The 24780-nt window shown below is 39.2% G+C and overlaps 1 protein-coding gene and 1 pseudogene across 1 annotated transcript; one reads left to right on the top strand and one right to left on the bottom strand.

Moving 5' to 3' along the window:
* Positions 1–964: 964 nt before the first annotated feature.
* On the bottom strand, positions 965–4588 carry SCGB3A2 (secretoglobin family 3A member 2). Its single transcript, XM_077896492.1, is given in 3 exon segments — positions 965–1068; positions 1071–1202; positions 4537–4588. Coding segments are annotated over 3 exon segments (288 nt in total).
* LOC144313412 (dynein light chain roadblock-type 1 pseudogene) lies at positions 2108–2762 on the top strand (annotated as a pseudogene).
* Positions 4589–24780: the final 20192 nt, after the last annotated feature.

The following is a 24780-nucleotide window of genomic DNA, read 5'->3' as shown; positions in this document are numbered from 1 at the left end:
CTCAAACAGTTAAAAATAGACCTGCCCTACGACCCAGCAATTGCACTGTTGGGGATTTACCCCAAAGATACAAATGCAATGAAACGCCGGGACACCTGCACCCCGATGTTTATAGCAGCAATGGCCACGATAGCCAAACTGTGGAAGGAGCCTCGGTGTCCAACGAAAGATGAATGGATAAAGAAGATGTGGTTTATGTATACAATGGAATATTACTCAGCTATTAGAAATGACAAATACCCACCATTTGCTTCAACGTGGATGGAACTGGAGGGTATTATGCTGAGTGAAGTAAGTCAGTCGGAGAAGGACAAACATTATATGTTCTCATTCATTTGGGGAATATAAATAATACTGAAAGGGAATATAAGGGAAGGGAGAAGAAATGTGTGGGAAATATCAGAAAGGGAGACAGAACGTAAAGACTGCTAACTCTGGGAAACGAACTAGGGGTGGTAGAAGGGGAGGAGGGCGGGGGGTGGGAGTGAATGGGTGACGGGCACTGGGGGTTATTCTGTATGTTAGTAAATTGAACATCAATAAAAAATAAATTTAAAAAAATAAAAATAAATAAAAATAAATAAAAAAATAAAAACTAATGTTGCAGTAAAAAAAAAAGAAAAAAGGAATAAAAATAAAGGGGCTTACATGTACTTAGCATGTTTCCAAAAATAGTCACCAACCTATTTAGCCACCATTTTACTGATGTGGAAATGGAGGCCTAGAGTGGTCAAGTCCCAACTAGCATCACTAAGCTGAAAAATGCAAAGTCACAATAAGAATATAGGTTTCTTTCATTCAAAACTCCCTTCTAGAAATGTAGATGTTGCACCTTCCTTGAGATTCCTGGACATGCAAACTTTGTACAAGTACATTCAGTAAGATGGAATTACATGTCCACAGGTGAGAAAGGGTTGGTGGGAGTGTGGAGGGGAGGGTGGGAGATCAGGTGATTAAGCCCTGCTTATTGACAAATAAGCCCACAACCTATAGGTACCAGCAGCTTCTTCACTACCTCAGCAGCCTCTGGTCCCAGCTCATTCACACACTTTCTTAGCCCTTCCACAGGTGCTCAACAGAAATGCCGAGAGTTTTCAGAAGAAGCTTTAACAGATCCATAAAGGGGAGAATGTTGTCCACAGGTAAAGGTAAGGCTTTGTTGACAGCATCTGGCAAACTGTTGGAAAGGAAGGCAGTAGCTGCAGAGCAAAATGGAAACTGAGTGAAATAGGCACAGTCAACTCCTGTCTATGACTGCGCTACTTTCCACTGTGTCCATCAATGGCTCCATTCTAGCCTCACTTGATTTCCCATGAAAACTTCTCCCTCAGGGCCTTTGGATCTGCTGTTCTGTCTCCTTAGAACTTTCTTTCTTCAGAAATGTTATCTCTCCTCAAATGTTATCTCCTCATAAGGTACCATTATCCTCTAACTTCCTTTTTTTTTTTTTTTTTTAGCATTACCTAAAATAGTAAATCTCATTTATTTCTTTCCTTCAGACTCTCACTATATGCAGGCTCAATGAGAACAAGGAGTTTATATTTTATTTACTATTGTACCTCATACCTAGAACAGCCTCTGGCATGCAGTAAGCACTCAGAAGATCCTGGTGGTTGACTGAATAGGTACGCACTTTGCATATGGCTATCTCCACAGTTCATGACTTTGAGGAGATTCTATAATGAATCTTCACTTGAGGACATACATGAACCCAACCAACCACAGCCCAGGAAACTGCTCCCAAACACTTCAACTCAATGCTGCAAACATAACTAAACACCAACTCTGTCACGGTTAGTGCAGATATGTAAATGAGTAAGACTAGGATATTCCACTCAAGGAACTTACACAGTCTAGCAGACAATAAAGATCTATGCATGCCACAGTGTGGCATTTGCTATGCCAACAGTGTGGATAAAGCTCTATGGAAGCATAAGAAAAGGGATGACTAATTCTAATGTGGTAGAGTGTTGGAGTAATCTTCCCAGGGAGATGTTCCTGGAGCTGTGTCTTGAGGTAGATTCCAGGGTCACAAGGTAAAGTAGGGGAGGTACATTTTAAAAAGGAACAAAAATAACATAGGTATTGAAATGTGGAAATGGGGCGTCGCGAAGCTACGGGATCGGTTGGAAATGGCAGAGGTGGAGGAGACACTGAAGCGACTTCAGAGCCAGAAGGGAGTACAGGGCATCATCGTGGTGAACACAGAAGGCATTCCCATCAGAGCACAATGGACAATCCCACTACCACACAGTATGCCAACCTCATGCACAACTTCATCTTGAAGGCCTGGAGCACCGTGTGTGAAATTGACCCCCAGAATGACCTCACCTTCCTTCGAATTCGCTCCAAGAAAAATGAAATTATGGTGGCACCAGATAAAAACTATTTCCTGATTGTGATTCAGAATCCAACTGAATAAGCCACTCTCTTGGCTTCCTGCGTCATTCCTTAATGTAATAGCCCCTAAGAGTGATAATATTAATCATGTCAACCAACTAGCAGGTGGAAATCTCCTTAGAGCCTACTTAGACTGATCCAGTGCCCAAAGTCATCAAAGTCATCCCTCTGCTGGCCAGTCACCCTTGAATTCTTGGGAGGACCTTCTTTCCTCGCCTCCAGATTTTGGAGCAAGAGCTTTGAACAGCCCACACACCCTGCTTCCTTCCATCTGACCTTCAGTTCACTTTGTCACCCTTGGAAAAGTCTGTTTTTCTTTAACTAAAAATAACTAAAATGCTTAAAAAAAAAAAAAAGAAAGAAAGAAATGTGGAAATGAAAGTGGCCACACTGCCTGGTGAGCCTTCCAGAGCAGCTGGAGTGCAGAATTCCAGTGACGTACGCATAGGTGAGGGAAGGAGGTAAGGCAGCAAAACCCAGGTGAGGTCAGATTTTTCAGAGCTTTGAATGCCATACTAATGAGTTTCAGACTTTTTTCCCAAGGGCAATGGGGAGGTATCAAGGCTCTTTTATGGGACAAATGCATTTTGTATCTTTGGCTTTAGAAAGATAACTTTCATATAGAATATGGGAGGGAAAGTGTAGATAATGAGAAAAATACATACAACATACATTTTTACAAGATGCATGTGCAGATATGTAAACACACATGCATGAGCACACACATAAGAACACATATCTTCAGAGTAAGAACCTGCCATAGTTCATTTTCCTTTGGGATCCTTTTCATTCCCCATTCAAATAGTACAAGTGGAGTCTATGCATCTATCTTCCCTTCATCTTCTACCATCTCTTTTCCCTTCTAAATTGTTTCCCAGAGGAGGGATATTTACTTCCTTCCACCCACTTTTCTTTTTTTTTTTTAAGATTTTATTTATTTATTCATGAGAATACACAGAGAGGAGAGAGAAAGAGAGAGAGGTAGAGATACAGGCAGAGGGAGAAGCAGGCTCCATGCAGGGAGCCGGATATGGGACTCGATCCCGGGTCTCCAGGATCACGTCCCTGGCCATAGGCGGCGCTAAACCGCTGAGCCACCGGGGCTGCCCTCTACCCACTTTTCTTTTGTCACCTCTGTCTGTAAACACATGCCATTAGCCATTAAGGACAACAAAATAGCCAAAACTGGTGAAGTTACAAATGGGTCCAAAATTTCAGAAAAAGCGCAAGCCAAAGTTGCCAATGTGGGTGTGGACAGCACCAAATTTCTCAATTTTAATCTCCCTACTTATTTCAAAGGTTTTGGTGAATATCTTCTCTATGTATACTTATTTACTTCCAGGGGAAGACCCTCAAGGCTTTCTATTCTTTGAGCAGTGGCCATCACAGTGCATTTTGCAGATGCATCCAAATACATCTTCCTGTAGTTAAAAAGACTCCATTCAAAAAGAATGGATCAGTTCCCATTCTTCTCCAAGAATCCAACTTCCATATGTCACCTAGAAATTGAACTGTTCTCCCCTCAGTCCTCCCACAGAGCTCTATATGCCTATGTCTCTGCTTATTAGTCTAGCATCATAGTGACTTCTGTCTGAAGAAGTCTTATCTCTCCTGTCAGACAAGAACCTTGTAAACAACCATTGTGTCTGATTCATATCCAAATCTTCCAATGCTTATCCAAGTGCCCAAAGGTTGCAGCCATTCAGTAAATATCCATTGACTGCATGAATAGATAAATGTAGCTGTGTCTCAGGAAAAACCACCTGGCAACTGATTATAGATGATAGAAAGAATGACTCCATATAGTTTCAAAAGAAAGAAGTTACAAAGTGAGATTTTGACTCAAGATTAATAAAGACAAGAAAAACTATGGTGACAATGTTCCAGAATGTTGACCTTTAGCATGAGTTGGCTACTTTCTTAATGTAGGATTCACTAAGGATAGTACTTCTATTGGGTTAGAGTTTGGTAGGCTGGAGTTGGGGGTAAGTGGTGGCTGCATCTGAGATCCCTTCCAACCCCCCAATTCTATGGTTCTAAAACTCCTTTCGCTGTCTTCCCCTGGGAGCCTACACTTACTGATTACATTCCTATTAACAGAAAAGTAGAGAAGTGTATGTTCAGGTTACTTATCAGAGTAAGTGCAAATGCTGATGGTCACCAGCAGAAACACAGTTACCAACTTCATGTCAGGTTTTCTGTGATGTTTACTTGGAGTTTAAAATTGAACTGCAAAATGCAGTGAATCCACTGAGCTAGTGGCTCCACTTACTGTACAAAGTGTGACAGCTGCTTTCTGCACTTGCACACATTTATATACTAGTAATGACCTAAATTTCAGTCACTACCACTTAATTCACCATGAAGGTCATGTTTTCTCACTAACCAAATTGGAGTTTCTTCCACTTCCCCTCATGTTCCCACAGCAAACAAAGCCCTAACTTGAAGCATTCTTAAAGACCTCTCATAAAAGCCCTACCAGTGAGAGCAGATAGCTCTAACAGTCCTTCTCTTAAAAGAATATTGAAAGAAGGGGAAGTTTTATATTGGGATTAAAAGGAGCAAAGGTTCTGTTTTCCTTCAGCTTTCTATTCATTTAAAGTTTGCAGAATCACATTACTTGGTAAGTACCTAGTCGTGGAAGCAATTAGGAGATTCCATCAGCTGTAGTATATACAGACTCAGCTTCATTGCCTTTAGTGCTATCTTTTTCTAGAATTTACCTCCATCTACCCCATCCCCACTGACATACTTTAAGACCTCTTTTCTAGCATCTCCCAGTTATTTTGCGAATCCCTAGAGTATGCCTTCTCTGTCCTCATATAGAATAATAGGCTATAGGATCTAAAAATAGGATCTAAAAATCAAAATGCCTTTGTAAAAGCCTAGGATTCAATATTTACTCTTGATGTACTCTTGGATTAAACTTTTTAAATCTATAGGATTGGTGTGACCCCGAGGGTCCAAAAAGGAAACAACTTGTAAAACCTTGTCCACATAAATAATTTTGGTCACCAAAACATGCATTTCAGAACCATTCCGGCAATCCCACACAATCACACAAAAGAAATACTGTGCCAGCCACAGGAGCAATATGCTTGCAAGGCTGCCTCCCCTGGAAACTCAACCAGGGAGCTTCAGGACATCCCTACATGGAAGTACGAGCCCTGGAATTCCTTGAGACTTTTGGGGCCTCCTATGCAAGAAAGAGGGAAAGAAAGAACCCTGACTGAGAACAACAGCAATCAGGATGCAGATAGGTGCCAGCCTCAGGTCCAACAGCACTGCTGGCCTCAGCCATTGCCACCATGAGGGAGGGACACAAAACATTCTGAGGAAGATACGCTGACACATGAGCCCCTTATGGTGCAGTGCAGGGCCAGGAGCTGGGGCTCTGCTTGAGGGTGTGGCATTGTCAGCATTTAGTAAAATCATGCAAACAGAGAATTTAACTGCCAAAATAAGATTAATACAGTGTTACCTGTTATTCATTCTTATAAAGTATGGAGTTGTGACTGCCACTTCTTTATTTTTATGTTACTTTATAAACTGCATGAAGGAGGTTATGAACTATCACCATGCTAATTTTCTCCTTTCACTTCTACCGGCTGTCTCTGCCAGAAGTTGCTTCCATTTCTCTTGGGTATTAATACCTAGCCAAGGATATTGATCTGCCAAAACACTCAAAAGGCCAAAGTTGTGTGGTAAAGTGGTGATGAGTTGATGTCAGCCTTTATTTTTATGTTGAGGGGCATCTGGCTTGCTCAGTGGTTAGAGCCTGTGACTCTTGAATTCGAAGTCATGAGTTCAAGTCCCATGTTGGGATTGGAGCCTGCTTAAAATAAAATAAAAAAAAAATTAAGTTTTTATGTTGTGACTCTTGAATTAAACTTTTTAAATCCAAGAGTCTGGGGATTAAATCCAAGGGATACTGGTTAGTATCCCATAAAGATGGGACTTTATGGGATACTAACCAGCATTCCCTTCCTCTGTACTTGCCATTTGCCAGTTTCCTTTCATATCCTTTCCCTGTATATCCTCTCCTCTGCTCTCTCCCAGAGGAAGCTGGTTTCCAAACTGTGGTTTCCAAGCTTCCTGTGCCCACTGTCTGGTTAGATTCAGCTGATGGAGGGCACTGATAGAAGATTCAGAGGGAGAAAATGGGAGAAGCCAGACTATTTCTCCCTTTGTCTGCTTTAGGAAATATCTTGACCAGTGATTCCATCTTCTCTATGACTCCAGCTCCTTCTAAAAAGGCCCTGTGTCTGTGGGTCCACCCAAGCCAGGCCAACCCACCATATTTTTGGCTTCTATGGCATAGTCCCAGCTCCTGGCCCTAGCTCTTTACTCCTGGCCAAAGAGCAGCAGCAGTTTCCAGCATTTTCTAGTATCTGGATTGACTCACCTCCCTGCTTCTTACTCTAATTGCATTTCTAGCACCTTGTAAATTATTCTCCAAGTTAAATTATTCTTCCTCTTTGATCAACTGGTATGGCTTTGATTTTCTGGTTAGAATCTAATACTCTAAAATATTATAGAGTTTTTTTTTTAAATAGATCTTTCAGTTTTTAAAGAGGTGTCTCTCACACAAGTGATAAGTTATAAGTCCACGAGTAACAGGGCCAAAACTCCTCCAAGAGAAATATAGCATTATACACAAAGATGCTCCTCCTTTCCAACCTCTGAGGTGTCTGGCACTGTCTTGAGCTTGCCTGCTGGCCCGATAGCATGTCTTCTCCAGGAAGACCTGAGTGCTAGATTCAGATGGGCCTATTGAATAACCTGCCAGATATTCAGCCAGATATTCAGCATTGGCTGAAACCTAGGAGCAGACATAGCTTAGATGGAGGGCTAGAACCTGCTTCATGTAACACACACACACACATTCACCAACACAAATACTCCCAATCTTACACATGCATGAACAGTCATATGTGCCTATGTGCACATGCACACATACCCATGACTGTTTTCACTCACTTGTTCAACAAATGTTTATTGATCATCCTCTGTGTGTCAGGAACCAGAACTGGAGCAATAAGCCAGACAAGCAAATTTATTGTCCTCCTGGAAGTGTCAGTGTAATGGGATAGACAGCGAATGAACAGGTAAGCAAGGCAAAGAACAAGCAGTAAATAGTAAGAAGCAAATAGGGTGCTGTGATAGGGAACAAGTGGACTGGGGGTATAGTCAGACTTGAAAAGAGACTTGGACTCTTTTGTATAAAAGAATAACTACAGAAATGTTTTCACTTCCAAATAAAGTCATCTCTAACAGCATCCTATATACTTTATACAATTTGCTTGTAATTAATTAGATATTTGATAAAAAGCAAAGTTGAATTTCAATCAAATTTTTATTTCTCAAAAAAAAAAATTTTTATTTCTCAGTGGAAAATACTCTCTTCATCAGTGGTGGCTGTGCTTTCCCGACATCAAACATCATTTCCAAAGGTGGGTTATTAAGAGAACACCAATCAGGTATAAGGCCTGTCTGATTATAATATTCCTTTGAGACTGAACGCCTCCCAAATATGTCCTGCAGTGCTCCAAAAATAGCTCCTCCCAACCAGGCCACGCAATTAGCCTTTGCAGGTGGAGTATGAATTCGGAATGTCTTGGTGCCAAGTACTTTTTTCTATTTTGTTTTTTTTTTTTTTTATCAAATATCTTATTTCTGAAAGCAATCTGTGGAGAAATCCTGGCAACATAGATGTGCCACCTATGGCTACCAGATTCTCTGCTAGTTGCTTTCTTGTGTCAATTGGGCACTGTATAAGGGAATCCAGTATCAAAGTGGCAACATTTTCTCCTCATTATCTTGTTCAAAAAGGATTTCCACAACCAAATCTCTGATTGATCCAAGAACATGTAAAATCTTCTCTCCAAGAACATGTAAAATCTCCTCTCAGGTATAGTCAGACTTGAAAAGAGACTTGGACTTGGCTACTTCTCTGTTTCGTAAGTTCACAGCCACTGCATTCATCAGATCTTTTTGTTCCATATTTCTGATGCTTTGAGATCTTGGAGGCTTGCTGACCTTGGTGGTACTGCCCTTCCTAGGGCAGCTAATTCCTAGAGATAGCAAATAATTCATTTGGAGGTGCCCCTTTCATATGCAAACCAACCAACCTGAGGCCATATAGCCAACTACCTCCTTTATGGAACTCTTATACTCTGGGCCATTACACCCCTACCCTAATCACCCAGGGCCAGGTACCAGACAAGAAGAGACAGCCCCTACACCTCAAAACCAACAAAAATTATTCAAACTAGCTAATCCTAAACCTGCTTACTCTGTCTCATCCATCCTTTCCAAAAAGAAAACACAGTAAAGACTCTTACCCACCCCTCACCCCCTACTCCAGCCTCCTCCTAACATCTCATTCTTGCCTTCTGCCCCCACCCTCTGTGATGCCACAGGGATCTATATTACAGTCTTTTCAATGGCAGTCATCTCCTGATCTGTTGGCCTGAAAAATAATGAGATTTATATTTTAAAACAGGAACCTAGTCTTTTCTTGTGCCTTGGTGATGCTATTGATACTTTCTTTGCAGTATAATTATTTGAATTAATGTTTTCTTTGCCAGGACTAATTTGTAAACATCCTGAGGGGGGTCTGGCTCATTCATGTTTGAATCCTAACACAAAGGCTTACACACTTGATAATATTATTAAGAACTGCTAATCAGTGCCCGGTACTACACTTTGCATATAGTATCTACTTCATACTCACAAAATCCCTGACCGTAAGAGCTTTTATCCCACTTTACAAAATGAGATGTCTGAAGTCAGAAGCAATGAATTAGTTGCCAAGATTACTTCAATAATAAATAATGCAACCAGAATTTAAGTCCTTCCTTTTCTGATTTGTATTTCTTTACTTTTAAACTTATCAATATGCATTTCCAGTAAGCATTGATAAAATAAATCGATTCATTAAGATAAATAAAATGAAAGGAAGTAAGTGCCAGTATTTCTAAATTAATATGGGATGTACTTTTCGAATGAATTTTTTGTAGAGATTAAATTTATAATCAGGAATGAAAATTCCAATAGCCGTTCAACAATGATTTACTGAGCATGTTTGGTATTTTTGGCTCTGGGGTAGATGCTAGGAATACAGCAGGAATAAAAGCAGGAATGACTCTTGCCTCATTTTAATCATATTAAAGAAAACTGTTAGAAGCAAGTCAAGAAGTCTTTTTTTTTTTTTTTTCTCTGTACAAAGACCAGCAGTACAGTTTGCAATGGCACTTTTAGTAAGGTGTGTGGGCCCCTGGCCAGCCTCATACAAATATGCACAACAGAGGATGATTGCTCAACAGTATCTCCAACTTCTCCATATCTTTCCAGTATTGCAACTGCTCTTTTGTTCCTTGAATGCCCTTATTCTTCCTTTAGTGACTGAGAATGCAGGTCCTGGGGCCAGCTTTTTCGGATTCATGTTACAGCTCCTTCACTGGGGAAGTTATGTTATCTCTCTGGGCATCAGTTTTATTAACTTACAGAATAAAGCTAACAAAATAAGTTCCTTATAGGATTGTTAAAAAGGAGTAATAAGTTAATGCATGCAATATGCTTATAAAAATTAGTACCTCAGAATGAGCACTCAATATATGTTAGATACTACTATAAACATCACCATCATCATCATCATCATCACCACCACTTCTCCAGCCTCTTAATCATAACCTCAGACACAGCAGCCACCATGACCAACAACTTCATGAACAGTACTCACTAATTTAATTTTGAGTGATATTTGGGAAATTTTGTTTACAATTTTCTCTTTAAAGAATTCCATATATCTTTAGCTTGCTACTAAGAATATAAGAAGGGGAACAGATAATCACTGTATCCAGCAAATACATAAGGGAAGGTTTTTCAGTATATGGCCTCGAATTTGAGACGATTTCAGACTTACTGAAAAGATTTGAGTACAGTACCAATTTTTTTTTTCAGAACCATTTAAGAGTAAATTGCTGACTGGATACTCTCTTACTTACAAATAGTACGTATAAGCAAAGACATTCTCCAACATATCCATAATCAGGAATTTAACATTCATACATTGCTACTACTTAAGAGTTAGACCCAATTCAAATTTCATCAGTTGTCTGAATAATGTTCCTTACAGTGAAGGATCTGGTTCAAAATCACGCTTTATACTCAGTTGTCAGGTCTTTTAGTCATCTTGGGTCTGGAAGACTTCCTCAGTCTCTCCTTGACATTCATGACCTTGACATTTTTGAAGATTACAGGCCAGCTTTTCTGTAGAATGTTGCTCATTTGGGTTTGTCTGATATTTCCTTGTGGCTGGGTCCAGGTTATGGAAGAAGCCAGCCTGTGTTCCTAGTGGATCCCTTTCAAGTTGGCAGAGGCTTGTCCTCTTACTGATTTATGTTCATCACTTGATTAATGTGAAATCTGCCAGACTTCTCCAGGATACTTTTTTCCTGCTGTAATTAACAAGTATTTTGTAGGAAGTCACTCTAAAACTATCTAAGTATCCCATTCCTAATCAAATTTTCCAATTAACATTTAAATATCATGGACTCGTGGTTTCCTACTTTGTTAAATGGATTATGATCCATTACTCTAATGCTTTACTTGAGCTCCAAATTTTGAGCCCCTTCAATGTGGCCTCTTTGCCTTTGGGTGTGTCCCCAACATTCTTTGTGCACTGCCTGCTTTCTGGTACTACCAGATGTTCCAGGCTTACCATCAAAATTTTCTGCCCCCAGCCCTGAATAAACCCCTTCTCCAAGGAGTGACCCTTAGTACTTAGTATAAGAGTAATATTGTGGAATCATCTATGTCCTAGGTTGCTCATTTCAATTGGGGTGTCCAAGGTCTGATCTTATCTTGTATTCATGCTTCAGTTTACTAGCTCCATCCCCTTGTATTGATGATGAAATACAAAGAACAGTTTACAGGGGTCAGAAATTTTAATCAAGCCCAATCTCTTTTATTTATTCCTGTAGCAAATCATTTCACTTTTCTGACTCTCAGTTTAGTCATCTATAAAGAAGAGTCATTAATGTCTACCATAGAGAGTTTTATGGATTAATTTAGATGGTATAGGGCAGCCCAGGTGGCTCAGCAGTTTAGTGCCCCCTTCAGCCCAGGGTGTGATCCTGGAGTCCAGGGATCAAGTCGCATGTCGGGCTACCTGCATGGAGCCTGCTTCTCCCTCTGCCCGTGTCTCTGCCTCTCTCTCTCTCTCTCTCTCTCTGTATGTTTGTGTATGTGTCTCATGAATAAATAAATAAAATCTTAAAAAAAAGATGGTATATGTTCAGTCCCTTTAGTATATGTTTGAAGTCGGCATTACAATAACCAAAATCATAGTTTCATTCCATCAGATCTAGAAAAAAAAACTCAGGACTCATTCCTTGATTGCCAGAAGAAGGAACCGAGAAATAAGACACAATTTCCATGGTCTTTCTTTTCAATTCAACATGAGCAAAAAGTGTTCAGGTCTCAGAAACGATTTAAAATTCCACAGGCTATGAAACACAGATGTAAAATTCTACTGGAATTATATGAATGTGGTATCAAAATCACAGAAGAAAAAAATCTCGTTTTATTATTATTATTCAAGGCAACCTATTTGGCTCTGAATTCAACATTTTGAAGCCATTTGCAAAATCTTATCAGTTATTTCAGGCAGCATAACAAATTATTCCAAAGCTTGGTTTGAAACAACCCCCATATATTATTTCTCAGTTTCTTGGAAATGACTGCTTTGTCTTTTGCTTCATTGACATTTACTGGGACACTGGGGTGGTAGATATCCAAAATAATAGCATTTGTGGTTGGCTTTGGCTAGAAGCTCAGCAGAAGCTGTCTGCAGGAAGTCTTGGTTGTCCATAAGTTCAAGAAAGTGCATTCCAAGATATGAAAATTGAAACTGTAGAAGTCTTAATTTCTAAGCCTCAACAGATAGACATTTCTTATGCTATATTCTGTGATCACAATCAAGCCATAGGACCAGTCCAGATCTGAGGAGAGAGGAAATAGACTCTTCAGTGAAAGTTATTGCAAAAAAACATGTGGCCATATTTAATCCACAACACACCCCTATTAAGAAGACTGTCCAAGGCTCTCAAAGGATCATATGAGAGATAGTTAATGAATATGGGAACATCAGCCTTGAAATAAGATGAATCAAGGAGACCTTAAGATATGATTCAAATACTTGGAGGGCTATCTTAATGAAAGAAGAATAGACTAGGATATAGAACAGAATTTGAGAATTTTTTTGAAATGTGATGAGTAATTACAAGAATGTACAGTTTAGTGATTTGGTACTGAAACCAACAAAGAGCAGTTGGCTAAGGCCATAATTACTATAGAAAGGTTCTTATAATAGATGAGAAGATGGATTCGATCATCTTTAATACCTTTTCCAATTCGATTATCATAGATTCTAACAGCTTCCTTAACCTGAAGCTTATTCATGACAGACAGAGAGAGATAGAGAGGCAGAGACACAGGCAGAGGGAGAAGCAGGTTCCATGCAGGGAGCCCAACTCCAGACTCGATCCCAGGTCTCCAGGATCACACCCCAGGCCCAAGGCGGCGCCAAATCGCTGGGCCACCGGGGCTGCCCATGGGCCCGCTTTTAAAAAAAGATTTTGGCTATGAGATAAATGAGATTATACTAATTTAAGTTAGAATCAAAGCTACTTGATGCTCAATACCAATTTAAATACTTAAAATACTTCTCTTTTGAAATATTTTAAACAGCTCACACTGTCTCATACTTTTACAAAGTGACACTAGTCACAAGTCCTGAGAGCTGGGGCCTTCAAGTTGACAAGCTGAATTAGATTATGTCTGATATGTTTCTCTACTCTAGAAGTCCCATAACTGTACATTTTAGTTCTTCCAGGAGAGAATAAAAAAAGGATAAACTATGAGAAACCATGGGTTTGTGAAATTTGAAATGAATCATTTAAAAAAACAGTTCAGCAGTGCCCTCTTCTGGCCAGTTTAGAGGTGGTGCTACAGTTTGCAAAACCAAACAAAGCAAAGCAACAAAGGGTTAGTGAGTATCTTTGTGCTAGGCACCCTGCTAGAGGAAAATAAGGAACTGTAAAGTAAAAATGGAAAGAGAGGGCCTATTGTTTCTGGTTTTTGCTATACTTCTCATATGATAAGCCAGCTAAAAGACACACTATCTCAAAGGTAGGAGAAGGTGTGGAAACTATTACAATGGATTTGAGGATGTGTGTGTGTGTGCGCACGCGCATGTGTATATCTGGGGGAGAGGTTGCACATGAAGTGATGGCAGAGTAATCAAAATGATTAATAAATCTAAAATCCCTGGAAGCCTCTAATCCTTAGATTTTTACAGCATCCCTAAATATTCAGCAGTGTAGAGGGAGATCTTCAAGATTTGTTATGCCAGAACCATGATAAACAAACAGATTTTCTGCTGAATGCAGGCTGAAGTGATATCCAATCCTCTGCATTTCTTAGCATGGATGCCAAATCCAGGACGTCCAAAACATTATCGACAACAACAGCAGAAAGCATTTGAAGGGACAGAGCTAATTCCAGTTCCAATGTAAGAAGCCTGTAAGTTGCCATTCTGTCCTAACAAGTAAAAAGCTGAACAGACTGAAAAATCAACAATTCTTCAATTAAATCTGTAAGACGAACTGCTGCTGCAAGATTAGAGAGATAGGCAATTACAGGGAATCACAGTTTACCGGAACAGAAACTCATCAGTGGAAACTGCCATGGCACCAGTATTGGGGTACTGAACTGTAATTGACGAACTGCTGGAAGCTCAGTGCCACAAGTTTGGGAGTTAAAAACTCCAGGGGACTCCACAATATTGTAAGATTTACCTCCAGGAGCTTGACAGGATTCCCATGGTATATATCAGAAAATCTCTTGGGCTTCCAGCAGAGGAAAGGGAAAAAGTGACCATTTAAAAATATACCAGAGCATTCTGTTCTTCTTAACAAGATATGTCCTTAGAGGAAACTATTTAACCGGAGCCTAACCAACTGGGGGATTATTAGAACCTAAGTGGTGTGGGGAAAAGAAATACCCAGCTGCAGGCCACGCTAGCCATCCTGTCCCATCTAAGTGGGGAGAATAAAAAGTAGGAAACATTTGAGAAGTTCATGGTCCAGAGGCATAGGCTAACTAGGACTGAGAGCTAATCATAGGGCACAGAACATTTTCTTTCCCTCCTCATTACCACCTTTTACCTAGTACATCATATCCAGGTACTCAAAAAAAAGTTACAAGGCATCCAAAGGCAAAAAACACACTGGGAAGAGGTGGAGCAAGCATTAGAACCAGACGTGGCAGGGTTGTTGGAGTTATCAGACCAGGAATTTAAAACAAGTATGATCAATATGCTCAGAGCTCTAATAGATACATAGACAGCATGGAAGAAGGTCAATGTAAGCAGGGAGATGGGAATCTTAAGAAAGAACCAAAAAGAAATGCTAGAGATTAAAAAACAACAATACTATAACAGAAATGAAGAATGCTTTTGATAGGCTTATGAGTAGACTGCACATGGCTTAGGACAAACACTAAACTAAACTAAACTAGTGGATATAGTAATGCAAGTCCTGAAAACTGAAAAGAAAGAGACGAAGACTGAAAAAAATTACACAGAATATCCAAGGATTTTGGGACAACTACAAAAGGTATAACATAAATGTAATGGGAAAACCAGAAGGAGAAGAAAGAGAAAGGAACAGAAGAAATATTTGAAACAATAATGAGAATGTCCCCAAATTGATCTCAGACACCAAACCATGGATCCAGGAAGCTCAGAGGACCCCAAGCAGGATGAATGCCAAAAACTCCCGATGCCTATGCACAACATTTTCAAGAAAGAAAGAAAATCAAAAATAAAGAAAAAATCCTAAAAGAAGCCAAAGGAAAAATACCACATTACCTATAGAGAAACAAAGATAAAAATTACATCTGAAGGACAAACATTATATGTTCTCATTCATTTGGGGAATATAAATAATAGTGAAAGGGAATAGAAGGGAAGGGAGAAGAAATGGGTAGGAAATATCAGAAAGGGAGACAGAACATAAAGACTCCTAACTCTGGGAAACGAACTAGGGGTGGTGGAAGGGGAGGAGGGCGGGGGGTGGGGGTGAATGGGTGATGGGCAGTGAGGGGGCACTTGACGGGATGAGCACTGGTTGTTATTCTGTATGTTGGCAAATTGAACACCAATAAAAAATAAATTTATAAAAAAAATTACATCTGACTTTTCCTCAGAAACCATGCAAGCAAGAAGAGAGTGGAGCGAAATATTTAAAGTGTTGGGAGGAAAATCCTACCAACCTAAAATTCTGTACTTTTGAAATATCCTTCATGAATAAAAGAAAAATAAGTACTTTTTTTAAACAAAAATTGAGAAATTTTGTTGCCAGTAGACTTGCCTTGTAAAAAGTGTTTTCAAATAGGACTTTAGAGAGAAAGAAAATAATATAGGTCAGAAGCTTGGATCTACATAAAGTAAGGAAGAGTATCAAGGAAGGAATAGGTGAAAGTAAAGTAAAAACTTTTATTATTTTTATTCTTGATTAGCTAACAAGTAACAGTTCAAAATAATAATAGCAAGCATGCATTTGATTTTGTATACTTATGTATATGTTATACATATATTTATGTACCTTATATATAAGTGGAATGAATGGCAGCAATGATACAAGGAATGAGAGGGAAGAGTTGGGATTATTCTGTTATTATAAGGTGCTCACACTACCCATGAAGTGGTATAGTGAATTTGAAAGTGGACTCAGTCTTAAATGTATACTGCAAACTCTAGGACCACCACTAAAAAAAGTTTAAAAAGTATAACTGATATACTAAGAAATGAGAGAAAATAGAATCATATAAAATGATTTCAGTTAAAATCCCCCAAAAGCAGGAAAAGGAACAAAGAACACAGCCAAAAAACAGAAAACAGCAATGAACATGGCAGATATTAATCCAACTATATCAATAATCACTTTGAATGTCAATAGTCTAAATGTACCAATTAAAAAATAAGATTGCCAGGGCCCTGGTTATCTCATTTGGTTAAGCATCTGACTCTTGATTTTGGTTTAGGTCATGATCTCTGGGTTGTGGGATCAAGCCACATGATGAGCCTCATGTTGGGCTCATCTCAGCTTAGAGTCGGCTTGTCCTACCTCTCTGTCCCTCCCCATACTCGTGTTTGCTCTCTCTCTGTTTCTCTCTCAAAAATACATACATACATAAATACATACATACATACAAAAAGATAAGAGATTGTCATGGTGGATCAAAAAACATGACCCAGCTACATGTCTGCTACAAAAAAAAAAGAACAACAAAAATAAGAACAAAAAAAAATCCCCTCTTTAAATACAAAGACACAGGGCTGCCTGGGTGGCTCAGTTGGTTAAGCATCTGCCTTTGGCTCAGGTCATGATCCCAGGGTCCTGGGATCAAGCCCCGCATCAGGCTTCCTGCTCAACGGGGAGCCTGCTTCTCCCTTTCCCTCTGCCCCTACCTCCTGCTTGTGTTCTTTCTCTCTCTGTCAAATAAATAAAATCTTTTAAAAATAAATAAATACAAAGATTAAAAGTAAATGGATGGAGAAAAGTATGCCATGTTAACAGTAATCGAAGTAAATTACTATATTAATTTCAGAAAGAACTGACTTCAAAGGAAAGTTATAAGAATCAAAGAAGAGTATCACATAATGATAAAAGGGTCAATTCTCCAAGAACCACTGTCTTAAAGTAATGAAACTTACTTCATTCCTAACCTCTATTTGCTAGCATATCTGTGAGTTGATTAAAATTCACATAAGATTTTCACAAACCTATCTCATTGTGAATAAACTAATGATCTGAGAGGAGCCACCATTTCCATTTTCTAAATAAGGACACACTGGTTAGTTGCCATTGTAAAGATCATAATATTATTCATTCAGTGTAGTTTAATCAAGAGCCTACTACCAGGTGATCAGAGCATTAAGGAAATGTGTAGAAAGGTTGCTAAACCCATGTTGAGGGGTTAGGAATGAGTGAAAGATGGCTTCCTAGAAGTGAAATCTTGCTAAGATGTAGGTGAACTTGTTCTTAGGCAAGGGACAAATTACAAATGAGCAATGATGCATTTTATTGCAAAAATGGGTCAGTGGAAATGTTTAATGAAGAGAGTTACATGATCATTCTGTTTCCACATGAAGAACAGATTAGAGAATTAAAAAGCTGGCACAAGAGAAATGTCTGATTCTAGGGCTGAGTTGCAGAAAATATGAGATGGCTCACAAGCATCTTATAGTGCCCGACACTAAGGGATTGATCAGAAAACAAAAGAACAGCATGGCTACAGGAGCGGAAAGCACTCTCAGCTGGAAAAAGCTGGAACAATTTGACCAGAAAATAAATATTGTAGTACTGAATTATCACCAAAATAAACAATAAATATCCATGAGATTTTGTACTTCTATACTGATATAAATAAATTATTGGATACATGAATAAATAAATATATAGAAGAGACAATTCTTCCTTACAGAGGAATTCAAAATAATTTATAGATTCTCCACTTTATATAGATTCCAAAAGTGAAATCAAGTCTGAGGTTTAGTTAATAGTAATGTGTCAGTGTTGCTTCCTTAGTGATGACAAATGTACCAAGGTAATACAAAATGTTAACTGGATGAGGGTATACATGGACTCTCTGTATTATCTTTTTAACATTTCTATAAATGTTTTGACTATCCAAAAACCAAAGGTTTGCTTAAAAAAAGCAAGATGTAATGAGAGCAATTAGGAAACTATTTCAAAGAATGAAGGTCTGAATTAGGGAAGTAAAGAGACACTATTTTCAGAAAGATAACAGAGTTAATATACTGAAAATAGTTTCAACACAGCTTGGTGACTGTATCAGGGGACAAAGGAAACTGATGAGGTATGGAGAAGGGACAGAGAATATATTGTTGGTGAGTATTCCAACCAACTCATAAACCCAGGTCCTCTGCCTCTTTATGACCATTAGATGCACACTATAACACATAGGAGAACCCACCTTAAAGACACAGGGAAATAATCTGGGCATGTGGTAGAGTGCTGGAAGAGGAATAGAAATAGGATGTGGATAAAAGATGAACTAGGAAAACTGGCGGCTGGTTAGATCTAGAGCCACAGAAGTATAGCCACCAAAAATGCCTTTAAGCCTTAGATCGGAAATGATGATGATACTCTCAAGAAAATGAGAAAAGTTTGGAAAAGAAGGATTGACAGGAGAGATAATCAGATTTGTTTTATAAAGTATGTCTTAAAAGATTTCAAGGCCTCATTGGAAATGCCCTGTGTAGAATGAAAGCAGGGAGAGCTGGTGGCATATATTGTGTATCTAGAGATGGGAGAAAGACTAACAATGAATCATTAGAATCGACAAGAAATAATTCATTAATAAAATGTGAGAGATTAGTTTAAGAGCAGTACAGCCAGGGGCACCTGGGTGGCTAAGTCCGTTGAGCCTCTGATGCTTGGTTTCTGCTCAGGTCATGATCCCCAGGTCCTGGGATTGAGCTCCATGCTGAGCAAGGAGCCTGCTTCTCCCTTTGGCCCATTCTCACACTCTTCCTGTTGCCGTTGCTCATGCTCTCCCTTACCCACTTGCTCATGCTTATTCTCATTATCTCTCTCTCTCTAATAAATAGAAGCTTCAGAAAAAAAAATTTAGGAGCACCTAGGTGGGTCAGTAGTTGAGCACCTGAAGCCTTTGGCTCAGATTGAGATCCCAGAGTCCAGGGAGCCTGCCTCTCTCTCTGCCTATGTCTCTGCCTCTCTCTGGGTGTCTTTCATGAATAAATAAATAAAATGTTTTTTTTTTTTTTAAAAAGGGGGATACCTGGGTGGCTCAGCAGTTGAGTGTCTGCCTTCGGCCCAGGGCATGATCCTGGAGTCCCGGGATCAAGTCCCGCGTCGGGCTCCTGGCATGGAGCCTGCTTCTCCCTCTGCCTGTGTCTCTGCCTCTCTCTCTCTCTGTCTCTGTGTCTCTCATGAATAAATAAATAAATACATCTTTAAAAAAAAATGTGGTCAGTTATATATTGATCTTTTGTGCCCAAACACAGGCTTCTACCTTTGGCTATAAAAGACTTTATGTCATAAAAACATTTTTCTTTCACTAAACATTTATATTTGTCAACTGGAATGCTTCCTTCTCCCCTGTTTGAACTTTAGTTAATCATTCCTGGAGAGGAATTGGTGCCAGTCTTGGAGAAGGCAAAACTGCTGAAAAGTGAGACTCAGGGCTCCACCAACAAGTAAGCAAAAATGGGAGGTGGGGGATCCCTGGGTGGCTCAGCAGTTTAACGCCTGCCTTCGGCCCAGGGTGTAATCCTGGAGATCAGGGATCAAGTCTCATGGCAGGCTCCCTGCATGGAGCCTGCTTCTCTCACTGCCTATGTCTCTGCCTCTCTCTCTCTCTCTCTGTGTCTCTCATGAATAAATAAAGTCTTTAAAAAAAAAAAAAAGAATGCGAGGTGTTCACAACTGCGCTCGGTCTAACGGAGGTGGTCTGCAACACTGATGGCTTACCCCTTTAAAAAAAATAACAACAATATTTCAAGAGCAGTTTGGAAGTTTCCTATAAATTAAAACACAATATGGAAAGATTTTATCTATAAGAGGAAAAAGAAAGGACAGAAAGTTGATTCTAAGTTTAACACGAGCTAAAGTAGGTCAGCAGTAATAATAACCATGTATTAATAAGCCTTTAGTGTCATAGTCTGAACTATGAGCTTCACATGCATTATCTTCTTTATGCTTCCTGACAAGCCCATGAAGTAGGTATAGGTCCACAGTCCCTAATTCATCATTCCAAAGCCCACAGAGTTCTGAGGACCAGAGGATTTTGTTTTGTTTATTTTGTAACTTATTTCACAGCAAAGCCTATCAGAGATGACTCAAGGCTATTAATTTTCTTTATATTACTTGTTTTGCTGCAGAATTACTAGTGTGTTTGACCAGAGGGTGCTACCCTAGACACCACGGAGCTCTCTGTAGTAAATAGCATGTGCATCATATGACTTTTCTAAAATTAAAAAAACATTTGAATTCCAAAACTCATCAGAACCAGGGATTTTAGAGAAAAGACTAAAAACTGAGGGTCATAAACATGTAGCTTCGCTCAAAGCACACAGGCAGATTTGAAATCAGGTCTTTTGTTCTCTAAAGACTGTGCTTTCAATCACTATATAATGTGTTGTAAAAGTCATTAATTTAACAAGTGGCACTAGAATTTATCTTAGGGAAATATTTGTCTTTGTTGGGAAAAGATCCTTAAAAAAATTTGCCAGATGTGGTATCAAGAACCTACGTGTCATTTGGCTCTGCTTTAGATAAGGAAAGAAACTGGTTGCTTTCTTGAGTGGAGGAGTTAGAAAAGAGGAAGAAGGAAAAGAAGCAACCAAATATATGTGGGTTTGGTTTCTGCTTGGGGTAAAATTGACCAAGAAAGACTGTGTAAGAGTGACCCTAAAGGCAAATCTTTCTAAAGGTTCTAAAGCATGGCTTTATGGTATTTTGTTGTCTGATATATGATGTTATCCCTTCCACCATTTCTTTGCAAACTTAGTAAGTTTGTAAACATAGTAAGTCTACTATGCCCTCGAATGCTTAAAGTGAATGGGTTTTTCCCATTTTATCAAGTACTCTTATTTATTTATTTTTTTGTTACAAGTTTTTATTTAAATTCCAGTTAGTTAACATATAGTTTAATATTGGCTCAGGAGTAGAATTTAGTGCTGATCAGGTACTTTTATTTTTTTTAAAAGATTTATTTATTTATTCATGAGAGACACACACACAGAGAGAGGCAGAGACACAGACAGAGGGAGAAGCAGGCTCCCTGCAGGGAGCCAGATGCGGGACTTGATCCCTGATCCCGGGATCATGCCCTGAGCCAAAGGCAGGTGCTCAACTGCTGAGCCACCAGGCATCCCTATCAAGTACCTTTACATGGAACAGTGTGCTTGATTCTGGAGATGAAAAACAAAAAGTCATGACCTCTAGTAGTTTAGCAGTAGAGAGATAAAATAGAAAAAAATCAGAACTCCCAGTTTAACATTCTATAATAGAAGCATGCATAAGTGCAGGGTCTGCAGACATAGAGAAGCAACTCTGTCTGCCTAGCAGAGTCACATTATTCTCCTTCTAGATCCACAAGTGCATCCAAAGCAGGGAAGACCATCTTTACATGACACTGAAATGTGTTTCTTTAGCAACTGTTGTTTGGAAATTCACTACTAGGATCCCTAATGCTAGAAGAAATTTCCCTCTTGAGCTCCACAGTTGCTTTTGCTATTTCTTACCAGTCTTATATTAAAAAATATAATTTTCTCAAGCTGTTTTCTTCCTTTGTTACCCCAACAGTGGATGCTTAATACTGGAAAGCTCTAAGGAAGGTCTATGACTGGGATCCTCGGGTGGCGCAGCGGTTTAGCGCCTGCCTTTGGCCCAGGGCGCGATCCTGAAGATTCGGGATCGAATCCCACGTCGGGCTTCCGGTGCATGGAGCCTGCTTCTCCCTCTGCCTGTGTCTCTGCCTCTCTCTCTCACTGTGTGCCTATCATAAGTAAATAAGAATTAAAAAAAAAAAAAAAAAAAGGAAGGTCTATGACTATTTTCCTGCCACTTTGGTGAATGATTAAAAGAACTCAGAATTTTGAGCCTGGAGGAAAAAAAAAGTATTTAGAATGGGCCTGACAGTTGTCTTCATAAACCTTTATTTGAAGTACGTCACTTCCCACCTTAAAACCCCTGTTAAACCCATGTTTGGGAACAACCCTTCTTTCTCACTCTCACCAGAGCAAAACTTCTTGAAATGGACATTGTTCTTTGTCTCCATGTCCTCACATTCTGTCCACTTTCTTTTTTTTTTTTCTGTCCACTTTCTAACTTACTTCAAATAAAATTTGCATATCCCATTTGCCAAAACCTAACACATATTAAATCTATACAAGTATCAGTTGAATGAAAAAGTACATCAGTTATAAAATTTCAAAATGTGCTCTGAAAGCAGTGAGGTCAATGTACTCCTCCATCTAGCTTACCCTAGATGAAGTGATATGTTGAGTGTCAACAAAAGGACAGATGCAAGAAAAGAAACTCAGGAACATCATATGAGTCAGGGGAAGAAGTACTTGTGGTTTGTGTGATGTAAAAGTGCAGCTTTGAGTCAGAAGATAATTAATGAGATTTTGAACATCATTGTTAGAGTTTTGTGTGTTGAGTGAGAGGGGGGTAAGGAGGTGGCGGGGAGGGTATCGGACTTTAGGCCACTGTGGTCATCAGACCATCCTGGAATGAATAACCTTCCCGGTAGTTCCCTTTCAAAACCACAAAGACAGGGGATGCCTGGGTGGCTCAGTGGTTTGGCGCCTGCCTTCGGCCCCAGAGTGCGATCCTGGAGTTTCCGGGATCGAGTTCCGTGTCGGACTCCCTGCATGGAGCCTGCTTCTCCCTCTGCCTGTGTCTCTGCCTCTCTCTCTCTCTATGTCTCTCGTGAATAAATAAATAAATAAAATCTTAAAAAAAAAAAAAAACCCACAAAGACGAAAGGAAACATGCTGAGGAGGGAAAACCTGAAGCACTATCAAATGAGAAGTTGTTGGTGGACTGGATTATCTCACACAAAGAAAATTTATAGTGGACTATAGGTGTGATTAACTAACTTTTGAAGAGGATCATGGAGATAATAAAGTAGAATTACTCTGAAGCCAAGGATTAGATAAATAAATCGAAATTCCAAGAGAGGTTTCAGCACCATATAAGCAACTGCTGATCCTGATCTATCACCTGAAGGATTTAAGCTTGACTAGATGCCCACTAATAGGTGAGATTTAAATATGAGAGTTAAAGTTGGAAGAGATGACTGTTCTCCTTCCCAGTCCTGTGAGGAACATAGTTATTCTAGAGAACAACTGCAAATCTTGGAAAGGCATGTTGAAACAGCCACTTGACATTTATTTTGCCTTAAAGCTGTGTTGATAATAAAGTAGTATTTATATTCTCTAAGGCTCACTATGAGATGTTTGTGATGATACTACTAGAATTATGAGGAGCCTCTAATCTCAGTACCTCACTGATGCCTAAACTGCAAGCACTCACTTCCACTATTTTCATCATTCTTTGACTACCAAAAAAGCAAGCCCAAGAAAGAGAAGAATATTTCAACTCTAGTTAGATTCGTAGTGGTATTAGTTAAAGACCTACTTCAATGAGACCAAAGTGGTCTGATAGGTCAGGGTGGATTTTCCAAAGCCACAGGGTAGGCCTCTACAAAGTTAAGAAACATCATCCAATAGGAAACACAAGAATCATACAGAAGGCTGCATTTACTGTGCATTTCAGTAAACAAAATTAGTGCATCTGTAAGGGCTAAATAGATATTTTATACACATAGAAAACCCCATGAGGTAAAAAGTACAGTATGCAGTCTTTCAATAAATGGTGCTGGAATACTTGGATAGTCACATGTGAAAGAATGAAACTGGGCCCACTGGATCTTAGATCACTCACAAAAATAAACTCAAAATAGATAAAGACTTAAATGTAAGATTGAAGCCATGAAACTCGTAGAACAAAACATAGGTATGCTGTTCCTTGACATGACTTTGGTAATGAGTTTTTGGATGTGACACCTAAGGCACAAGCAACAAAAAATAAATAAGTGGGACTACATCAAACTAAAAAGCTTCTGCAGAGTGAAAAGACAATATTTCCTTTTCACGAATATTTACAACATTACAAATCTTTACAAACCATGTATCTAATAAAGGGTTAACATCCAAAACATACAAAGAATTCATGCAACTCAATTAGCAAAAAAAAACAGGGAACCCAGTTAAAAAACGCACAGACATTTTTTTGTGAATAGTATTTCTGCAAATGTCCATGAGAAGATGTTCAACATCACTAATCATTAGGGAAATGCAAATGAAAACCACAATGTGATATCACTTCATGCCTATTATAATGGCCATCAAGAAAAAAAAAAAAACAAAAACAAAAAACCAAGAGATACCGAATGCTGGCAGGGATGTGGAGAAAAGGGAACCGTGGGACACTGCTGGTGGGATTGTAAATTGGTGTGGCGACCATAGAAAATAGTATGGAGGATCTTCAAAAAATTAAAAATAGAGCTACCATATGATCCAGCAATTCCACTTCTGGGTATTTACCCAAAGACAATGAAAACACTAGCTTGAAAAGATATCTGCAACCTCATGTTCACAGCAGCATTATTTACAATAGCCAGGACACAGAAACCACCTAAGTTAAGTCCACTGAAGGTGAATAGATGAAGCACCATGGAATATTACTCAGC

The sequence above is a fragment of the Canis aureus genome, chromosome 5 (assembly GCF_053574225.1).
Source record: "Canis aureus isolate CA01 chromosome 5, VMU_Caureus_v.1.0, whole genome shotgun sequence".
NCBI classification, from domain to species: Eukaryota; Metazoa; Chordata; class Mammalia; order Carnivora; family Canidae; genus Canis; species Canis aureus.
The sequence above is the reverse complement of the archived record's forward strand: the minus strand, read 5'-3'. Positions and strand labels throughout refer to the sequence as shown.